General features: G+C 42.2%; 1 protein-coding gene across 2 annotated transcripts in view; it reads right to left on the bottom strand.

The window, feature by feature from the left end:
- ERC2 (ELKS/RAB6-interacting/CAST family member 2) overlaps positions 1–19,321 on the bottom strand; it is a 1,016,559-nt gene that overhangs the window by 186,416 nt on the left and 810,822 nt on the right. For both annotated transcript variants that reach the window (XR_004059350.1, XM_030938245.1), the window contains exon 17: positions 14,426–14,491. Coding sequence is in view for 1 of the 2 variants with exons in the window: in XM_030938245.1 (XP_030794105.1) it covers positions 14,465–14,491 (27 nt within the window). In the remaining variant the exon portion in view is untranslated. The remainder of the gene's footprint in view (positions 1–14,425; positions 14,492–19,321) is intronic.

The raw sequence follows: 19,321 nt of genomic DNA on the forward strand, positions 1-19,321 counted from the left end.
TTGAAGCCTCTCTAAGAACACACCAAAGCCTGCAAGTGTGTACATGCTTTTCTGCAGGCAAAGAAGATGCAACATTTCTTTCTCAACAAGCTGTTTCCAATATTTTAAGTAACTATTCTGGCTTGGCCAAGATAAGAGAGTACAAAGATCTAAGGAAAAGACAACTTTCACATTTTCTTTGTAATTTCACTTGGTTATGGCCTCCGTTGGTTTCCCCTGACTTCAAAACATGATGGTATTTCTTGTAATGGCTGAAAAGTTTTAAGCTTCTTCATGTACCTAATTCCAATGGACTATTAACTGGGCTAGTTTATTGGCACTGTGAGTCGAGGGTTTTTGAATTTGTAGGCATATATTTTTTATTGCCTGGACAGTTTGCTCGACTCTTCAAGAGCTATATCCAACCCATCCCAACCAGGTGGTTTTTGGTGGGAGCATGAAGATCTCCAGGGAGAATGATTCCATTTGTTCCTTTGGCCGTGTGTGCCAATGCAAAGCCCAGCACTCAGTGCTCAACCTGATTCAGGAGATGTGGAGGGAGCAAACTTTTAAACCTTGTAACACATAGTAGACACTTGATAAATAATTGCAGAGATATTGACATGGCAAGCCTGTGAGAGGCGATCAATGTAGTAGCAGAGTAGGTAGTGGTAGGGAAGAAAATAAAAACAACAAGGCTAGTATTTATGGAGTGCTTACTAGGTACTAGCACTGGGCTCCCTTTTTACACCATTGTTTCATTTGATCTTCACAAGAACTCCATGAGGGAGGAAAATGTAAGAAATCGCTTTCCCCATTTTCCAGATGAGGACACTAGAAGTTCAGAGAGATTAAATAATGTGCCCAAGGTCACACAGCTTTCAGGGGCAGATCTGAAATGCAGAGGTCACACCCTTACCCCATGAGATCCTATATGCAGACTGGACACTCTACTCATGAAAAAAGGGAAGAACAAAAGAAGGAAGAGATGGTGTAATAAGATGTGAGAAGGAAGCAGAAAAGTGGTCAATGGAGATAACTCCTAAGGTGGAGAGGAGGAAAATGGACAGAGCCCTTGTCGGCTGTCTTCATGATTCTTAAAGAAACTGGCCCATCTTCCCCTTCCCATGAGGGAGTTTGCTGGGGAGCTTGAAGACTACGGCAGAGATGGAAAAAGGTCACCATGGGGAATGTAATGTGAATCAGTGCAGACAAACAACTGCCCTGCAGCTCTGGAGTCAGACATACCTGGGTTCAAATGCTAACTCTGAGATTTCGGAGCTGTGTGACTTTGGGCAAAGAGCTTTCCCTCTCTGTGTCTGAATTTCCTCATCTTGAAGACAGGATCATAGCGGTACATACCACATACAGAGATGTCAGGATGAACAAGATGACCAATGCAAAAGCACTTAGAATGGGGTGGCAAATAATGGCCCAATAGGTCAAATCCAGCCAGCCACTGGTTTTTGTGTGGTCTGCAAGCCAAAAATGGGTTTTGCCTTTTTCATTAGTTGGGGGAGGGGGGAGAATTTTTAAAAATGAGTATTTTGTGACACATGGAAATGATATGAGATTCAAATTTCACTGTCCATAAATATAGTTTACAGTGGAACACAGCCATGCCCACTTGTATGGTCTCTGGCTGCTTTTGCATGGCAAGGGCAGGGTTATGGAGTTACAGCCAAGACCACACATGGCACACTCATGGCTTTGCACTGCTGTTCACACACTACAAATGGCAGCGAGGTTGCTCTAACTTGACCACACTTTGAGTGTCATGCATATCACCTATCTGTATGGACAGATATTTTTAAAGACGAAATACACAAAATACCAGTACCGATCAGCATTAACAGATAAACATTTGCAATAGATTTTGACAACAGAGGATACTAATTTTGACCTCCAATAAAGTGCCATGTTATCCCCTAAAAGAAACCCACTCTCTTCTCATTAGTAGAGATATATTACAAAAAATTATACTCATTATATTTTGAATTTCTTCAATAAAAGATCTATGAACATTTGTTTTTTTTTCTTGTTAAACAAACATCCATATCTGGATTTTGCCCACAGATTTTGGACCACAAAACCTAAAATATTTACTATCTGGACACTGCAAAGTTTTCTAGTAAGCCCTGACTTGGGACAGTGGTGGGCACGTGGTCGTCAGCACAGAAAAGGAAATGCTAGCCTCTCCTTTGCTGACATCCTTTGAGAAAGGTCCCAAGTTCCTTTTTATTTGTCTCAGTCTTGTTGAACAGTGAATATATATGCCCATTAAGCTCCAGGTAAGTAAGCGCTTGGCAAAACATAGTTGCCAAGCATCATAAGATAAAGAAAAGCCTAATGGTGGTACTAGGCTATCTGCCTTCTTTTCAGGTCGATTAATCATTTTTGGCATGAGGTTGTCCAGGCTTCGTGTTAACTACCTCAGTCAGTGTTGGTAGCTCCACCTGCTTGGAAAATGGCTCATCCTATAGTCCAAGAGAAGTCAGGCTGCAGCAAAACTTTCCCCAAATATATTCTGTGTACTCTAATTCCACATGAGGGTCTGAGAAGAAAAGGGGCTGGGAGCAATAAGCACAGCAAATGCTCTTTCTCTGGAGTGTGGCCGTTGGCTTGAGGACCCTGGCCTGTCAAAGGCTCTGAGAAGGCCTGCAGTGGAGAAACCTATTAATTTTGTTTAATCCAGCTTTGCTCAAACTTATTTGAACACCATATGCCTTTATGACTATTTTTTAAAAATAGTGGCCAGGTCGAGTAGCTCATTCCTGTAATCCCAGCACCTTGGGAGCTGAGGTGGATCATCTGAGCCCAGAAGTTTGAGACCAGCCTGGGCAACATAGCAAGACACCATCTCTAGGCCCCCCACCCCCACACAAATGGCCAGGCATGGTGGTGTGTGCCTCCTAGCTACATGGGAGGCCGAGGTGCAGGATCTTACTTGAACCCACAAGTCTGAGACTGCGGAGAGCCATGATCACACCACTGCACTCCAGCCTGGGTGACAGAGGACCCTATTTCAAAAAAAAAAAAAAAAAAAAAATTGTCTCTTAATATCCAACACCATCAGTGCACTGAGGAACACTTTAGGGAATTACTACTACAGTGCAAGGAGTAGCTAGCCAAGAGTCACGTGTTTGAAGTTCACGTACTAGTTCCCGTGTCTCATCTGTATAGCCCTGGATAAACCTCCTTTTGTTACTCTATAAAATAGGCATGGTGTCACCTGTCTGCCATCCTCATAGAACTGATGGGAGATCAGATGAAAATCAGGGACATAGGGCATTTTCTCTAAACTGGCAAGGGTGCTACGTGAGTGAGACAGAAGTAGAAGAAATGGCAGTGGCGGCTCTTGGAACTTTAAGGTGTTTTCCTGAAGATGAGTGAACTAGGCAGAGAGCCACTGTGTTGAAGGCCCCCCTCACTGTTTGTCAGGACGGCAGTGACCGACAGAGGGGCAAATGCCAGAGTCCATCCTTCCCTGTCCCCAGTCCCTGCCATGGAAAGGCAACCCAGCTACATAAAGCTCCTGCAGGCGTCGGCGGGTAGGAGTCTCTTGCCTGGAGTAAGGCCCTCACATGAGGAAATGGCTCAACGGTCCGGGCTCCATTAACATGTTGGTGCATTCATAATTTTTAAAAATAATAACATGGAGAAAATTCATCTGGTACATCTCAGCTGGCACCCTCACATATCATCACCTCCTTATCTGACATATCAGATTTCCCTGTGTCCCAGGCCCATTGTGTAATGCGGGACAAAGATTACTCTTTGGCTCTAGAAGACTTCCTCATTCTCCCTTTCTCATTCCACACACCATGAGAGGGAAGGACAATTCTTTTCAGTGGCCAATTGTACTAAGCCTGAATCATGTTTCGGATCAGCTGGGGGAAACACTGTTAGCCCTGCAAGCCCTTCCTCTCTGAGAAGGAAACAGGCTGGCCATGAGTTTCCCGGTGTGTCCCCTGCCTTCGGACAAAGAGGAGCAGAGGCCGGACGCCATGGCTCATACCTGTAATCCCAGCACTTTGGGAGGCCGAGGCAGGCGGATCACAGGGTCAAGAGATCGAGACCATCTTGGCCAACATAGTGAAACCCTGTCTCTATTAAAAATACAAAAACTAGCTGGGTGTGGTGGCGCATGCCTGTAGTCCCAGCTACTCGGGACACTGAGGCAGGAGAATCGCTTGAACCTGGGAGATGGAGCTTGCAGTGAGCTGAGATTGTGCCACTGCACTCCAGCCTGGTGACAGAGTGAGACTCCGTCTCAAAAAAAAAAAAAAAAAAAAAAAGGAGCAGAAAGGTTTCTTCAATAACATGATTTTTATCATGCTCCAAGCTAGTGCCCCAGCACCAGGGGAGACAAGTACAAAAAAATAAATAAAACCACAAACCCAACACAAAACAACAGCAGCCAGAGTCCCACACACTGAATCTGTTTATGATCCAGTGTCTTGGCCAATGGGGAGACTCCCTTTTTAATCACAGAGGTGTTTTTTTTTGTTTGTTTTTTGTTTTTTTTTAGTAGAAGTATTTGTACAGAAACTCCTTTCAAATAACACAGCGACTTCAGAGATCAAGGTGCACAGAAAGAACGGAGGCTGGGGGATCAGCAGGGTTGCTAATTCCATCACTCACTGACTCAGGGCAATCAGAGGCACTCCTCTGACACCTGAGCAGGGAACAATGAAGCCTCGTGTACCACTGCCAAGGACAAACCCACTGGGCAACAGTGTACTCTTCCCAGCCTCTGCATCCCAGGGGCTCTAGAGTGCTTGGCCACTCCAGCCTGCCCCTGACCTCCCGACTTCCTGATGCAGAGCATATCTCAAAATTATAAACAGATGTGAAAAACAGTCATGTAATGCCGAGTAAATGATAATACCACCTTTAAAGACTTAATTCATCAGGTGGGAGTGGTGGAACCAGTATTTGAACTTGGTCTGTGAGGTTCTAGAGCCTGGATACTACCCAACCATTCTGCACCAAAGATTATGCAAAGTCAGATTCCCATCTCCGTCAAGTACATATTTACAAGACCATCTGCATAGGAAAAATATGGCAAGATAAATACTGAAAGGTTAAAAATGATGCTTTCTCGGAATGAAGATTTTGAGAAAATTTTTTTCCTGATATCCTTATTAAACTTCCTAAGTTTTCTAAAATGAACATAAAAGTAATACATGGGGAAAATGAATTGTTGGCTGTAAGAAGCTCAGGTTTCCCAGTGAAAGCAATCTGCGATTATTATTTCAGGGCCTCATCCTATGTTTGCCCTCTGATGGACAAAGATACAATGTACAGTGAGGGGTCTTTCGCCATATATGGGAGTCTGCCTTTTTATTCTGGATCTAATAGGTTTAACTGAAAATCTTCTCTCAAAGAGATTATAACAATCTTTCTTCTTCAAACTTCCAGGGGCTCTGTTTCTACCACTCTGCATATACACAGTGACTGAGGAACTAAGGAAATGTTTGGGGACTGGCGGATTCTAAAGCTACCCTTGCTCTTCAACCACCCACACAAACCTAAAAGAAGGGACCTGATTTATTAAGGTGCACAGCAGGAGGGCACACAGTGGGGTTGCAAACGCTGACCCTTAGGCTGAAAGAAATGTCAAGGAGTCTCCTAATAAAGGCTCCGCATCTCAGTGATTTTGTCACCATGAGAGCAACCCTGTGAGCTGCAAGGCTTGCGTGGACCTGTGTTTACAAGTGCAGGATTTGCGTCAGAGAGATGGGGGCCTGACGTCCCAGTCTTTCTCCACTCAAGACTGAACATACGAGCAGCTTAGATCCTGACCTGGCACAGTGGAAGTTCTCAGTTGCTGTGTGCTGTTGTTCTCAGCATTTACATTGTATTTCCCAGAAAACAAAGTTAGAGGGCATGTATATTCTCAGAATACATTCCTATCTCAAAGTCTCTGATAAACACGTTCACGGGGAAGGCACAGTGAGGGTTGCAGTACCAGTTTCATAAGAACACCAGGTAGACACCAGGTGGTGGACTAGCAATTTTCCTATAGGGATCATGTGACTCTGGAGAAGGAATATATGGGGGAGGCCTGAGGATACAGTTAAGGTACCTTTTGGTAAGGCTAATGACCTCCAGCCAATGGATGCTCCAATAGCAGAAAGGAATCTAGCCACTCTGATTGATATGCCCAGTGGTGGCCATAATACGTGCTCTGATTTTAGATGTTGTCTTGGTTTTCCCCTTTGGTTGGGGCTGTGGAGATGGTTGGAAAGAGGTGGGGCTGGAGTTGCTTTCCCTGAACCAACAAGACAATTCTGACCCAGAGCATTACATTGCCCACCAATTGGATGGCTCCCCAAAGAGGCCTCTGAGAAGTATATATTCTCAGTCTACAAGTCTCAGAATGAAACCTGTGAGCCTGGTCAACCCCACATTACATATTCTAGAGGAATACCTTATGGTCTCCCTGAAAGTGCCATTATGGCCATTTTCAAATGTTATTAATAATTATTTTAGAAGCTTTGGTTCTGCCTCCAACATTAAATGATGCCCTGCATTGTTTAAAAACCCTGTCTTTCTTTCTTTCTCTCTCTTTTTTTTTTTTTTTTTTTTTTTTTGACAGTTTCGCTCTTGTCATCCAGACTGGATTGTAATGGTGCGATCTCCACTCACTGCAATCTCTGCCTCCCAGGTTCAAGCAATTCTCCTGCCTCAGCTTCCCAGGTAGCTGGGATTACAGGCATGTGCCACCATGCCCAACTCATTTTTTGCATTTTTAATAGAGACAGGGTTTTGCCATGCAGGCTGGTCATGAACTCCTGACCTCAAGTGATCTACCCGCCTCAGCCTCCCAAAGTGCTGGGATTACAGGTGTGAGCCACTGTGCCCAGCCTTTCTTTCAATCTTTCTGATAACTTGGGTGATCCTCTGAGATAAAGCATGAATAATATTGTGATGTCCCAGGTGTAAGACAATTGATGGGCAGGATTGTCACGTAAGATAATGCATGTCACTCTGGCACCTGCTAACACTGACAGTGCTAACTGCCACAGGCACCTCTCTCCCTACTCTCACCCATGGCAGACTTTCAGGCTGGCTGGTTTTGCTGATGTTCACTGAGCTTATTATTGTTGTTATTATTGTTATTTTAGCATTCAGCTTTTCATATCCCTCCCACCCATTGGTATCTGTGTCTCAGATTAATTTTCACCAGATGCGAGTGTCTGGACTTCTCCAAGATTTGTTATTTTCCCTCCATGTTCCTAACCTTCTTCAGGCCATCTGTGTGATTTCTCTGACCTCGCTAGTGTTTCCAACACCTTCCAAATTAGTGTCATCTGTGACTTTCCTTCATATGCTCTTTTCTCCCCTTTACAGATCATTAATAAAGAGGTTAAACAAGACCAGACCAACAGCATACTCTAAAGCAAATGACAAAGGGGTGGGAGAGCCAGCGTGCTCCCTGTGCGCCAGCCCCGGCACAGGAAGGATGTAATGTAATGCAGTAACACTCTGCTAGACGCCTCCCGCCTCTGGCCCATGGTAATTTATCACCACTGTTTGTTTATGATTTCTCAGCCAGATTTCAAGTCCTAAGAGTGTGGTCGTATCTAAGCCAACATGCATTGCTTTGCCAGGTAACCCTTATGAGCTCCAGAAAAACCCACAGGATCTTATTTACTGCCCTTCAATCTGCTTAAAAGCTTCTACCTCGGCCCCCAAGTCCTTCACCCTTGAGAGCAGAAAGAGGTGGACTGAGACATTATTATCCTTTTCTCTCTTCCAATTCATTAGCTCACAATTAATTAGTTGTTAAATATTCATTGGCTTTCATGTTACTCATTAGATTTTTGTTTTAGTTGAAAGAAACCCTCTGCTACAAACATGGACTAATTCATAGCCTCCAAAAATCAACCTTTCCTTTGCTATACCCAAGTGTTATAAAAATCAAAGGTAACTGGAGAGGGTATGTTTATAGGGTAAATATGCTTTAAGTAAGGCTTGTTAGAAAATGTGTAGATGGCCTGGGTGCAGCTATGGCCATAGGAATAGATTGCCTTTCTTCTGCCTTTTCTTTTACCTCCCAAATTCAACAACCCCAGTATCAACCACTTTCCTCTGTTTACAGATACAGTACACTTTCCTGAGCCCAGAAGTAACATAATAGTGATATACTGATATTCTACCTAGGGTTGAATACTCACCATGCACCAGGCATGGCTTGGCATCTTACTCAGCTCATCATAGCCCTGGGGGTGTCACAACCTTCCTCAAAGATAAAATGGAGGAGAGAAATGGAAGGTGACTTACCCAAGGTCATCCAAACCTAGGTCTATCTGAATCCAGAGACCACGCTGTTAGCCACCCCACCACAATGTTACCCAGTCTCCCGTAGATGAGGGTCTTCTTCACTTTTTCTGAGTCACTGGCCCCACTATCTGCTGAGGAACATACATACTCTCTTTACGGGGATGTACATACATCCACATTGAAGTCTATTAACTACAAAAGGGGATTTGCAGAGCCTCCAAGGTTTATGGACGCCAGCTTGAGAATCTGAGTACTACACTAAGCTCCTCCAGGGTAGGAATCACACTTTGTTCACTACCTTGACTCCAGTACTGAGATGTATATCCAGTACATCTCCAGTACTAAGATGAAGAAATATTTTTTGAATAAATTGCTAAGTGCAAAGACTGTGAATAGGATATTCAAGTTGAAGCTCTAAACAGCAGCTTTGTAAGCCTGAATAGAAGACATAAATACACAGACACCTTCCAGAGGAGTAGAAGTACAAAATAAAAGGAAGAAGTGGGGACAGAGATAAAGCAAAAACATCTTACTTTGCCCAGGAATCGATTTTGCAATTGGAAGTAGGCAGAGACATTGTGTTGGTGGTTCTAAAACATCTCGTAGCTACTTCTGGTTAGTTCTCATATTAACTCCTGAAAAGAGATTATTGAAAGCTTCTTCTGCAGAAAAATAATATACGTAGAATTTCAAGATGGGAAGTCAATTATCAAAAGCAATCAAAACCTCATGCTGTACCCCTTAACCCACAGAATCCTTGATCCCTGGAGATCTCAGGGGGAACTGCAAGAGCCAATGGCAACTCCCTCCTCTCTAGGACCTTAGAGTCCCTAGGTCCCTTTCAACCTCCTACAACTCTGGGGTTTTTGTTTTTCCACAGATCGCTACCCCTTACATGTCTCTAATTCTATAACTACTGATTTTGCTTTGCAATCTCCTTTTCTTCAAGAGTTGGAGGAGTCACCCACTCTTGAAGTTAGACTTCAGCCATGCTTTAAACTTGTCAGCCTGCACATTACTGCAATAAGAGGCCAGAGATTCCCCCGCTGATAGGCAGGAACATGGAAAACAGCCTATTTCAAAAGCCTGCCTTTCTCTTGGCCAGACCGACTGGACATCTGGGGAAACCAGAACTCTGAGTTCCCTCTCAGTGCCCCCACCACCACCACCACCAATGGCCTGCTCCAGCTTTGACACTCAAGGTAGAAATCTGGAGGCATTCTCAATTTTGTTCTTTATCTTACCTCCCCATCCAAGTCCTTCTGGCTTCACTTCCTAGTCTTATCTCCAATTTATCCACTTCTCTGCATCTCCACTACTGCTGCCCTGGGTCAGTGCTATCAATTCTCTCACAGATCATGGAACAGCCTCTACTTCTGCTCTTCCTGCCATGACAATTCATCCTCTACACAGGAGCCAGGGTTGTTCGACAACATAAATCAAATCATGTCATGTCCCTGCTTTAACTCCTCTGATGTCTGCTCAGTTTTCTTAGGCTAAAAATCTAAACTCTCTACCTCACCCTAAAAGGCCCTACATTTTCTGGCCCCTTCCTTCTTCTCCATCCTCATCTCACTGTTTTGTGCTCTACCCAGAGTTATGGTCTTCAAGCTTCTTCAGCTTATAAACTCCTTCCCACCTCCAGCTTTTGCATGCCTCCTGGGACCACCTCCCAAATGCACACCTTGGTGTGGATACCTCCTGACTCTCCCCTTTTAAGACGTGGCTTAAAACTCACTTCCTTGGAGAGATGCTTGTTGAACATCCTTTTTAAAGTAGGTCCCTCATGTTAATCTCAGTATCTTTCTGGTTTCCATCAAAGCCATAACCAAAATGTACAAAGTTTCTATTGAGATGTCTAATTATTTATGTTCTGTCCCTTGACTGGATGGCAAGATCCACAGGGCAGCAACCATGGCAATCTTATTCGTCATCGATTTCCTAGCATCTAACTGAGAACCGTTCGGCGAAAGAATGGACAAATGAGTGAAAATGAATAAATGAAAGTCTTAGTAGCCAATGGCACAAGAAAGCCATATATCAGATCCTCAGTTATACAAAATCTAAATTGCATTAAAAGCACCAGGAGGTACCCCTGGACAGGAGGTGTAAAAGAAAACCTGCACTTTGCATAGAAACCACCACTTTGTATAGAAACCTCTGCTTTGTGTAGAGCTCAGAGCTCTTTCCTTTACTTTCTTTTTGCCACCATTAAATTTCTGTAGTCCCAGGACAAGCACAGGCCCAGTGTCCAGACTCTGTCTGCTAAAAGAAGGCAAGTCAGACAGGAACTTCCTAGCCAAAATAAAACATCTCCTTCCTCCTTCTTTCATTCTTCCAGAGGGGAGGCATGGCAGGGAGTTCCACTGGGCCATCCAGCACTTTTATTTGTAAAACACCCCTTCCTCATGTGTAAATAAATGTTCTGGGATTCATATTTTTACTCACCATAACATTGTCCATGTGCTGGTGGCAGAGAGCTACAATTCTTCATTTTGAACAGGCTGCATCTACTAGCATCACAGCCTCAGGCCAAAACTTGTTAATGCCACATCTGTATTTTTACGAATTGGGTCCTAAAAATTTGTATATGTTTTCAATCAAAAAAGACTAATTCCTTTCTAGTGGTTTAAGAAATAAAAACTTGTGTTCTATCTTTGCTGAATTACAAGAGTTCACAGTAAGAGCTCAAACATTCAAATGTCAAGGCAGATGTGGCACTAAATCTCACAAGGTGCCTCGATTTGCTCGGCCATTGCCTACCTCATTGATGTTCACAAACCTGATTGCCTCTTGGGGGATCTGAGGAAAGCACCTTCATTCGACGTAAATGAAGAAGTATTTGCTGACACAAATGATACCTACATTAAGCCCATTTTCCTGAAGGAAAGTTATGGAGAATTGAGGAGCTGCTTTTCCTGCATTTTGCAAGGCAAGATAGGGAATAGAGTTAGGCCTCCAAGAGCACATTTTCACAATTGAAAGTATGTGTGTATGTGGGGTTTGGGGGATTGGTGGTGAGAGGACAGTGGTTGAATACGCATTGCCCGGGATACCTATGAGGGCAACAACTTGCTGGGAATGTGATCGCATGGAGTCTTAGAAGAAACCCAGAACAATGAGGCTGGCCACAGGTAAATCTTAGGCATAAGTAAACAAGAGTGTGGATGATCCAACAGGGAGGGGGAGTATAAAGAGAATTGAAAAGCAGAATATAGGAATATATGGTTGGTGTAGGCAGCATAGATTACATAATTACTAGCACTGAGGGCAGATGAACACGTGAGTCCCCTTCTTTGAGAAACGTTAGGAATTTCAAGACAGTGACAGCAGAGTTTTAACATAAGAGTGAAGCCCTTCTAAGTGTATGGCCTGTGGACTGCACAGGCCACACGCTGATAAATCCAGGCCTGGGTGTGAGGTTTAAGAGGGGAAAGGCTAGCTCTGGGGGCTGTCAAAACTCTTTAGAAAAGTAAACTTTCCCTGGTCCACTGTGTGCTCGGAAAATATCACTCTTGAATGACCATAGTGAGACAAATAAATCATGTCTGGACTTAACTTCCAGAAGTGGCAAAAAAGGGAGGAGCTGACAGAGTTGTTATGCTAATTCCAATTTGCTGTAATTTTTAGAGTGACTTTTTCTAAATTATGATTCATTTCAGCACCAGAACTCCAGATTCAAGTCAGAGCCTTCTGATGCTATTATGAGCATATTACTGTTGTCTAGTAAAATAACATCTTGTAATGTTTCTTTTATAGGGGCCATAAATCAAAACATTGAAAACAGTTAATTTTTAATGTACCACTATTATCCATCTTTAGTTATAAATTTAATGTCTCCTAAGGCCTCATGGATTGTAATGCAACTCAAAACATGCAACGGCTGCTCAAAAACAGAAGGTTCCCCCAGTATCTCATTATTTAAATCCTTAAAGACATGGTTTTAAAAGCCTGAGGATATCTAAGCAAACTTGTTTAAAGGAGTCATAAAGAAAGATAAGTAGTTTTCCTCTGAAGCATATGAAATTTATTATAGCATACTAAAGTCGGATTATATATTGACTAAATTACTAAAAACATTTATTTTATGGTGTCTGTGGAATTTGGGGAAATTCATGAAGAAATAAAGGGGATAGGGCTTAATGCGATTGTCTGCATTTGCATTAAGCAAAGCAAGATTTCCTATGGGTCTTGGAGCCGATTGCATCCTGAGGATAACAACACTGTTCATATCTCAGGGTGTCATGAATCTTGTGAAAGAGCAATAAAAAATCTTCACTATTCAGGAGGACACACAAGTGCAGCCTAGCGCCCTGATACTCACGATGGCGGAAGTAGCTTCACAGAAGAGCCCCAAGTAGGAGCTATACTTTTCAAGACAACTACCAAACTCTTAGAACTTTCCTTTACCTACCTAGCCCATGCATGTTTCAGGCAGGCTTAACGTGTTTGCTTTTTAATGCTGTAAAACGCTTTCTTCTCATTTCGTATTAGTTTAGGTCAATTTCCACTTTTATTAGCTTTTCTTTGTGAGTAAATGTGACATTTCTCTTAATGTTTTCCCTAGATAGGGAGAGAGTTGCTCCCATAGAACATCCAGAACTTCTCTGATTTCCCCACTTCCTCATACTGACAAGCTTTCCTATTGAATGACTTTGCATCTGGAAGTGTTAATTCCAGTGCCATTTTCCCCTTTGCCAAGAAAAGGGAGAAGAGATGAGATACTCCTGTATTAACATGAAGCAGGTTTTACTGGCAGCAAATGGATCCAGAAGGCATTACATCTTTACTATGTAGAAAGATGTTACATCTGAAAACCACCATCCTGTGAACTTCCCCCTCAGTACCAAAAACAGCAAACTGACCCATTAGTGGGACGTATAACAGGTCCAAGTGAGAAGTAAAACACAACAATGAAACTCACCCACAGGCAAAACGTACCAGGTCTAGGTTAAACTTCACCTGAAGCACCACCTGCCATGCTATTTGAAGGCAAGACTTGGGAAAAGACATAAATGCTAAGTTATCCCAAAGAATTGTCCCACACCTGTTGATTCTCCAGCACTATGTCATTTCATGCTTGTCTCAGAATAAAGAACTATACATTGAATACTTTCTGATCAGAAAAAATCACCATGGCACACAATCTACGTTCCTTGTTCCAAATAAAATGTCATATGCAATGTTATCAAGTTTAATACCGTATTCAATGTAACCATATGTATATTCAACTCCAGGGAGTTTGTGACTTGGTGTTCAACAGCCTGCAGTGTACAGGAGAGGTGTAATTCCCAGCAGCAAAAGTTTCTAGACTTCAATGTTCCATTTATAACCATGTGGTAATTACATGTATCATTATTCAATCGTAATGCAGATAGGATGTAAATAAAGGGTGAGTTCTTAATAGCTAAAGATCAGCTTTTAAAAGTACAAAACCCTCTGATAAATACAATGTGTGTAATTTCTAATGCAAAGCCTCATAGAAGTATAATTTTTAAAAAGCAACAGATAAAATGTCACTAATAAGACCTGCTAATACGAATATTTCTATTCTAATTCATTTAAAGAGTTACAGTTACCCATTCACCATTACTATGCCTTGATCCTTGTGTTTTCTTCAGAACTGCCATAGAAGAGATAGCACAATCCATTAAACGGGCTTCTTAGAGATGATAGTTTCAGCTCCATGAAGATACATAGTTTTATTTTCCTTATTCCTTGCCAAACATTTGACACAACCAGAAGGACGTGAGAGTCACACCACACTGGCATATCTGGTAAAAGCAAGTAGTCGGCTGAAAACCACGACTGGAGAATTGCAACAATTTCTGAGTCCACAATCATGCCTTAAAAAGTGTGTATAAATCCTAGTAAGGGCATAGTTTACATCTTAAATAACGTAGAAACATTTGAATCGTGCTAAACCCAGCCCCAACAAGGCAGAGCAGTAATGTGGTTGTGGGGTGGGGAGGTGAGGTAGGATGGAGGGGGCTCTTGGGAAGGGTCAGGGCACGCGGACATTCTGCGCTCACAGAACACAGTAGCAAACACAGGGCACAATTCACAAACATCAGCGAGCACAATTGAGCACGCACACAATACAACACTAGAATGCAATTTTTTAAGAAAAATGATATAAAAGATGGTTTCTCACCCCTCAAAACAAAACTGGAACTTTGGTTTACAGGCCCGGCTATGCCCATATGCCCTCCTCGTCATCCTGCGGCCGGCCCGAGGTGGGGAGGTGCACAGAGAGGAGGGGAGCACCAGAATGAAAGAAGAGAAGGTTAGTTACACCGAGATGCACTGGAAAGGCACACTAATCTTCACTTTGTTTTTTAATCTTCAAGACTGAGGAAAAAAATCCATAGTAACTTAAGTTCCACATCACCGACTTGTCAAATACATAACCAAGTTTTGTATCTATGGCAACCCACACACAAAAACATTCTACCCACCCAGCTCTGACTCTGTGTCAAGATTGGATTAGAAGATTAAAATTAGTCTACATTAGCAGATGATTATTTTTTCGGAAAGCATGCAATCTGAATTGCATATGCCTAAGGAGTAGATTAAACCTTTTAAGTAAGCAGAGAAGTAATTATAGTAATCAAATACCCTTAATTTCTCTTACGCTTAAAGTATCAATAAAGGCTGAAGAAGAATTTTTAAAAAACACACACACACAACTCCATCTACTTGGGTGGAACAAACTTTTTCAGCAGGCGATAATTCATATTGGTTATTCCACAAAGTCTCAAACATGCATCTTCTTAGTTGACAGATTCTACGTTGCTCTTAGCATGAAAGAGGATGCACTTGCGATGGTATGATTATACAGTTGCGTGGAATGATTATACATTTGCAATCAAATAAGTTTCAAAGAAAAGAGAGGTAAACTTTCAATTCAGTAGAATGCTTGTAGAAAGAAAGTTTTGTTTAACTTAAAATTGTGTTCAACTGCGGATAAACTGAAACTTCTTTGCTTGGAATTCTTGTGGAAAAGTGCTTCCAAAATAGCTCTGGTGACTTTCCTCACTTAGTAAAGTGGCTAATATACAGGCAAATGGAATCTTTGAAGACAGAGGTATAGCCCTGTAGCAAAGTCCCTGTTTTGAACAATTCTCACAGTTTACTGCAAGGATTGAAACATACCCTGGTGTCATGCATAATTTGAGAGCTGTGCCTTTTAATAGATCTCCAATGAAGTCAGATTTTGCCATGATTTGCTTCTTGTTTTGAAAATCAGGAATAGGAGGAAAAAAAAACTTGGAATATTTTCTCATTATTTGACTCCTTATTGGTTAAGTTGTTATACTATTAGGTTGAATCACACGAAAATGCCAATATTTGGCCATTTTTACCTAGAAAAATAGCAGTTTCATACAGTTCCACCTAATCTGGCCAGTAGGTCTAGTCTTTTTTATCTACTCAAAGATTTGTTTTCAACTGACTTTCAACACAGTTTATTACCTTTGTATTTCCAGGTATTTTATTTTATGCATTGAAAAAATTATTCTGAGAAGAGATCCAAAGAGTTCATCATACTGCCAAAGGGATCCATGGCCCACAAAGGTTATGAATCCCTGACTGACTTGAGTCAATGGAATGATTTGCACAGAGTCTGAACTGGATGACTCAGTATGAATTTTCACTAGACAGCTTAGGTAGGAATATTCTGGCAAACAATAAAATACATTGATCATTTTAGCTGGGCCTTCTTATGTAAAAATTATCTGTGTTTATTTATTATTAAACAGTCTAATAATTGCTCTTGGCAAGAAACTTCCCTTTTCCCTACGTGACTTAGGAAAAATGTATTTTTACATTCATTTAACTTCCTCTCTGTCCCTGGAGAAAAGCAAATTTGATGTTCCTTTTCATCTTCATAAAGGAGGAAAGTTTATAGCATAAGACCCTAGGGCATTCATAAATGGGTTTCAAGGGGCCTAGCAACCCCTTGAAATTCAATGAAGAATGTTGTTGAGTATGTGTGCAAATATATGTCTCTGGATGGAGGCCCTAGCTTTCATCGTAAGATTCTTGACCCCCAAAATTGCTGCTGTAGAAAAACTCCAAGCATAGAAAGATGCTATGATTTGCCAAAGTCACAAAACAAAATAGGAGGCTTTCTCTAAAACACAGCCTACAGCCACTGCCGACTTCTTCTTAAATAGCTATAAAATAACTTTCCTTGCAGAGCAGTTTATTTCATTTCATATTTAAAATCCAACATCATATATGCATTCGTTTTGTTCCAAATCCATTCCTATCGGGTTTTAATTTTTAAAAGAGAAGAAAGTAAGCAAAAAGAAAAGCCACCGCCACCAAAACCTACTACTATTTTCTTAACAGTGAAATGTGGTCTAATGCAAATCACTTTTAGCAAATTAAATATATTAAAAAGTGGTAATTAATTATGATTGAAACAGACAGGAGTTGTAGTTTGAAAATATACGCTGCCAATATCACTACTACTGTTCCTCGTCCACCATAGGAATAAAAAGGAGCTCCCAGATGTCGAGGGTTATTAAAAACCAGATGTTCAGATCGACATCTTGTATGCTAGTGAATAAAGTAAAGAAATATGACAGTCCAATGTAAACTTTGCTAACATTTAATGTGGCAGAAATGTGGATAAGTTCCTTTCATGAACTCAGAATATTATGCATTTTTAAAAGTTTTTAGTTTTTTAAAGTTTTTAAAAGAAAATAGAGAAGTGGTGGCCCTTTCTGGTCTCTCTAATCTTCAAAGCTTAAACATGAATTGACCCTCATCGCCAAATGATCTGGGTCAGAGTGAGTGTCCGTTTGGGGAATAAAAAACAAAAATGCAGGAGCTAATCAGTGCGGGAGCTCCAAGTCTTTCCAAACACATGCAGCTGTTTCACTGCTGCGCTGCCTGCATCTCTGTATGCAAATATTAATTTGTTCAGCTAACTTACTGCACAGAAATGTAAATTTGAGGACCCCAAAATAAGAAACAGCCAAGTATCACTTGATCCCTAACTTCATGCTAAGTTGTTGAGAAATACTTGGAGTTATAAAATGCATCTATCAGGCCCGGGAGAGTGTTTCCTTGTTTTTCTGTTTCCAAATCTACTTTGCAGTGGCTGTTCTGAATGCTGCTTGGTGTTTGATCCCTTGTGTGTCCTTTGTGAGTGATCGTTCTGCCACAAGTTGCCAAAATATCTGGATGGGAAGAAAGACTCTAGTCCATCAGTCATCTGCATGCTTTTGTTCATCTGGGGATGGGAACATCCAAGGTGGACTGAAGCCCAGAGAGCACAGCGACCACAAAACACAGCAAATGCTGAAGGGGAGGAGGTTTAACTATCAAATAACCTCAGGACACATCTACAGTTCCAGGGATGAAGTGACGGACAAGGGGTTTGATGGAAATCCTGTAGTCCCAGATGCTGTGCCCTAATGGGATTATCTAAATATTGAGATAAAACAAAATTCCTTACCTATGGGCTGCTCGCAGCAGCTATGTTGGTGACAAGCTCTAAAGGCAAAGGGACTGAATCATCGTTGACAAGACAAGAGACTTGTTGTTGTTGGGGGGCATTTATTAGCTCCAGCAAAGAGGCTCTGAGAAGAAACTCTATAATCTGACATGATAAATGGCCCAGTGTAAACCTTTAATTGGTCACTATTTTGAAGTATTAGGTACAGCCAGCAGGCAAACCTGAGGCCACCACCGGATTTTTTTTTTTTTTTTTTTTTTAACACCTGAAATTCTCTTTGAGTTGATAGCTGGCTTTTTTTCTTGAAATCAAAGAATTAATTTCCTAATGGGGATCTTACTGTCACACCTGTCCTAGAAAGGAAAAAAAGTAGAACCAGGGATGTATCATTTCCAAATAGCCTGCTGCCTTTGTGGGAACTTAGCCGAGGTCTCTGCCAGGAAGGTCCACCTGGCTTCCTTGCTGGAAGGGGTGCAAGGAGATGATCCTGGTTATAACTAGGTCTGGTGTGGGCAGTCTTCAGACTCGCCTCCACCCTTACTTCATCCGTCACTTCTCTAAAACTTCTGAAACTTCAAGCCCCAGGACTTTGCAAAGTTTGACTGCACAAGTCACGAAAGCAAGATCACAGTGTGGAATTTATGATGTGCCCTGAGCCTGGGCTCAACCAAAGCAGATCCTGTTAGCATTTCCAACTGCAGGCTTGGCCAGAGCCGGGAAAAACAGACACGTGTGTAAAGGAAAACAATAGGCTTAGGCATGAGCCTGGAAAAGTGGGGCACCGAGCCTCATCAGGGCACTAGTAGGTTTTCTGCTAGGGTCAAGTCCAAACCTTCTCTCTGGAGACCACTCATTCTGTCTTTCATCTCTGCTGCTTCCTGGAATGCTTAGTCCATGGATGAATGTCTCTGTTCTGGTGATGGGGTCAGGTATGGCTATAAACTCTTACATGACTTGTATTTATTATAACCTCTGGGGCCCATTTGCAGGTAAGATCCCCGCCCCCCCCCCTCCCCCCGCCCTGCCAAACAGGAAAGTCCTAGCCAGGTTCAGAAATCTGCTTCCTGTTCTTTTAAAAATAAACATTAGCTTATTTCTGAGCTGGCCTAGAAAAGAGCCAGTGTGTATTTGCACCTCCTCCAGGTTAGAAAGAGTGCTGATGGCTTCTGTGTTTCCTCTCCGAGGCTCACCAAGGCCCCGTGACACAGGTGTCAGGAGGCTCTTTGTGCAGATGTGGAAAGGAAGGCTCAGGGAGGGAGGTCAGGTAGCTCACCAAAGGATACCTGGCCAGGAACTGGGGAGCCAGGGTCAAATTCCAGTCTGTCTAACCACAAAAGTACACCCTACTGACTCCACCATATGAGCCGAGAAGCCACAAAAAGAAGAGCTCACTTTGACCCCAAAAGACATTTGTTGGTTCTGCTTAGCTCAGCTCTAGAGTACATTGAACTTCGTCCTGCCTTGTTTCCAAGCTGTTGAAGACCCTGGTTGGAACTAGAAGCTACAACTTAGTTGGATCCCTCTGGCTCTTGGAAGAAAGGGGTCTTCACATGCAAGTGGAAGCTATTTACGTGGACATGT

This window comes from Rhinopithecus roxellana, chromosome 1, assembly GCF_007565055.1.
Source record: "Rhinopithecus roxellana isolate Shanxi Qingling chromosome 1, ASM756505v1, whole genome shotgun sequence".
Taxonomy (NCBI): domain Eukaryota; kingdom Metazoa; phylum Chordata; class Mammalia; order Primates; family Cercopithecidae; genus Rhinopithecus; species Rhinopithecus roxellana.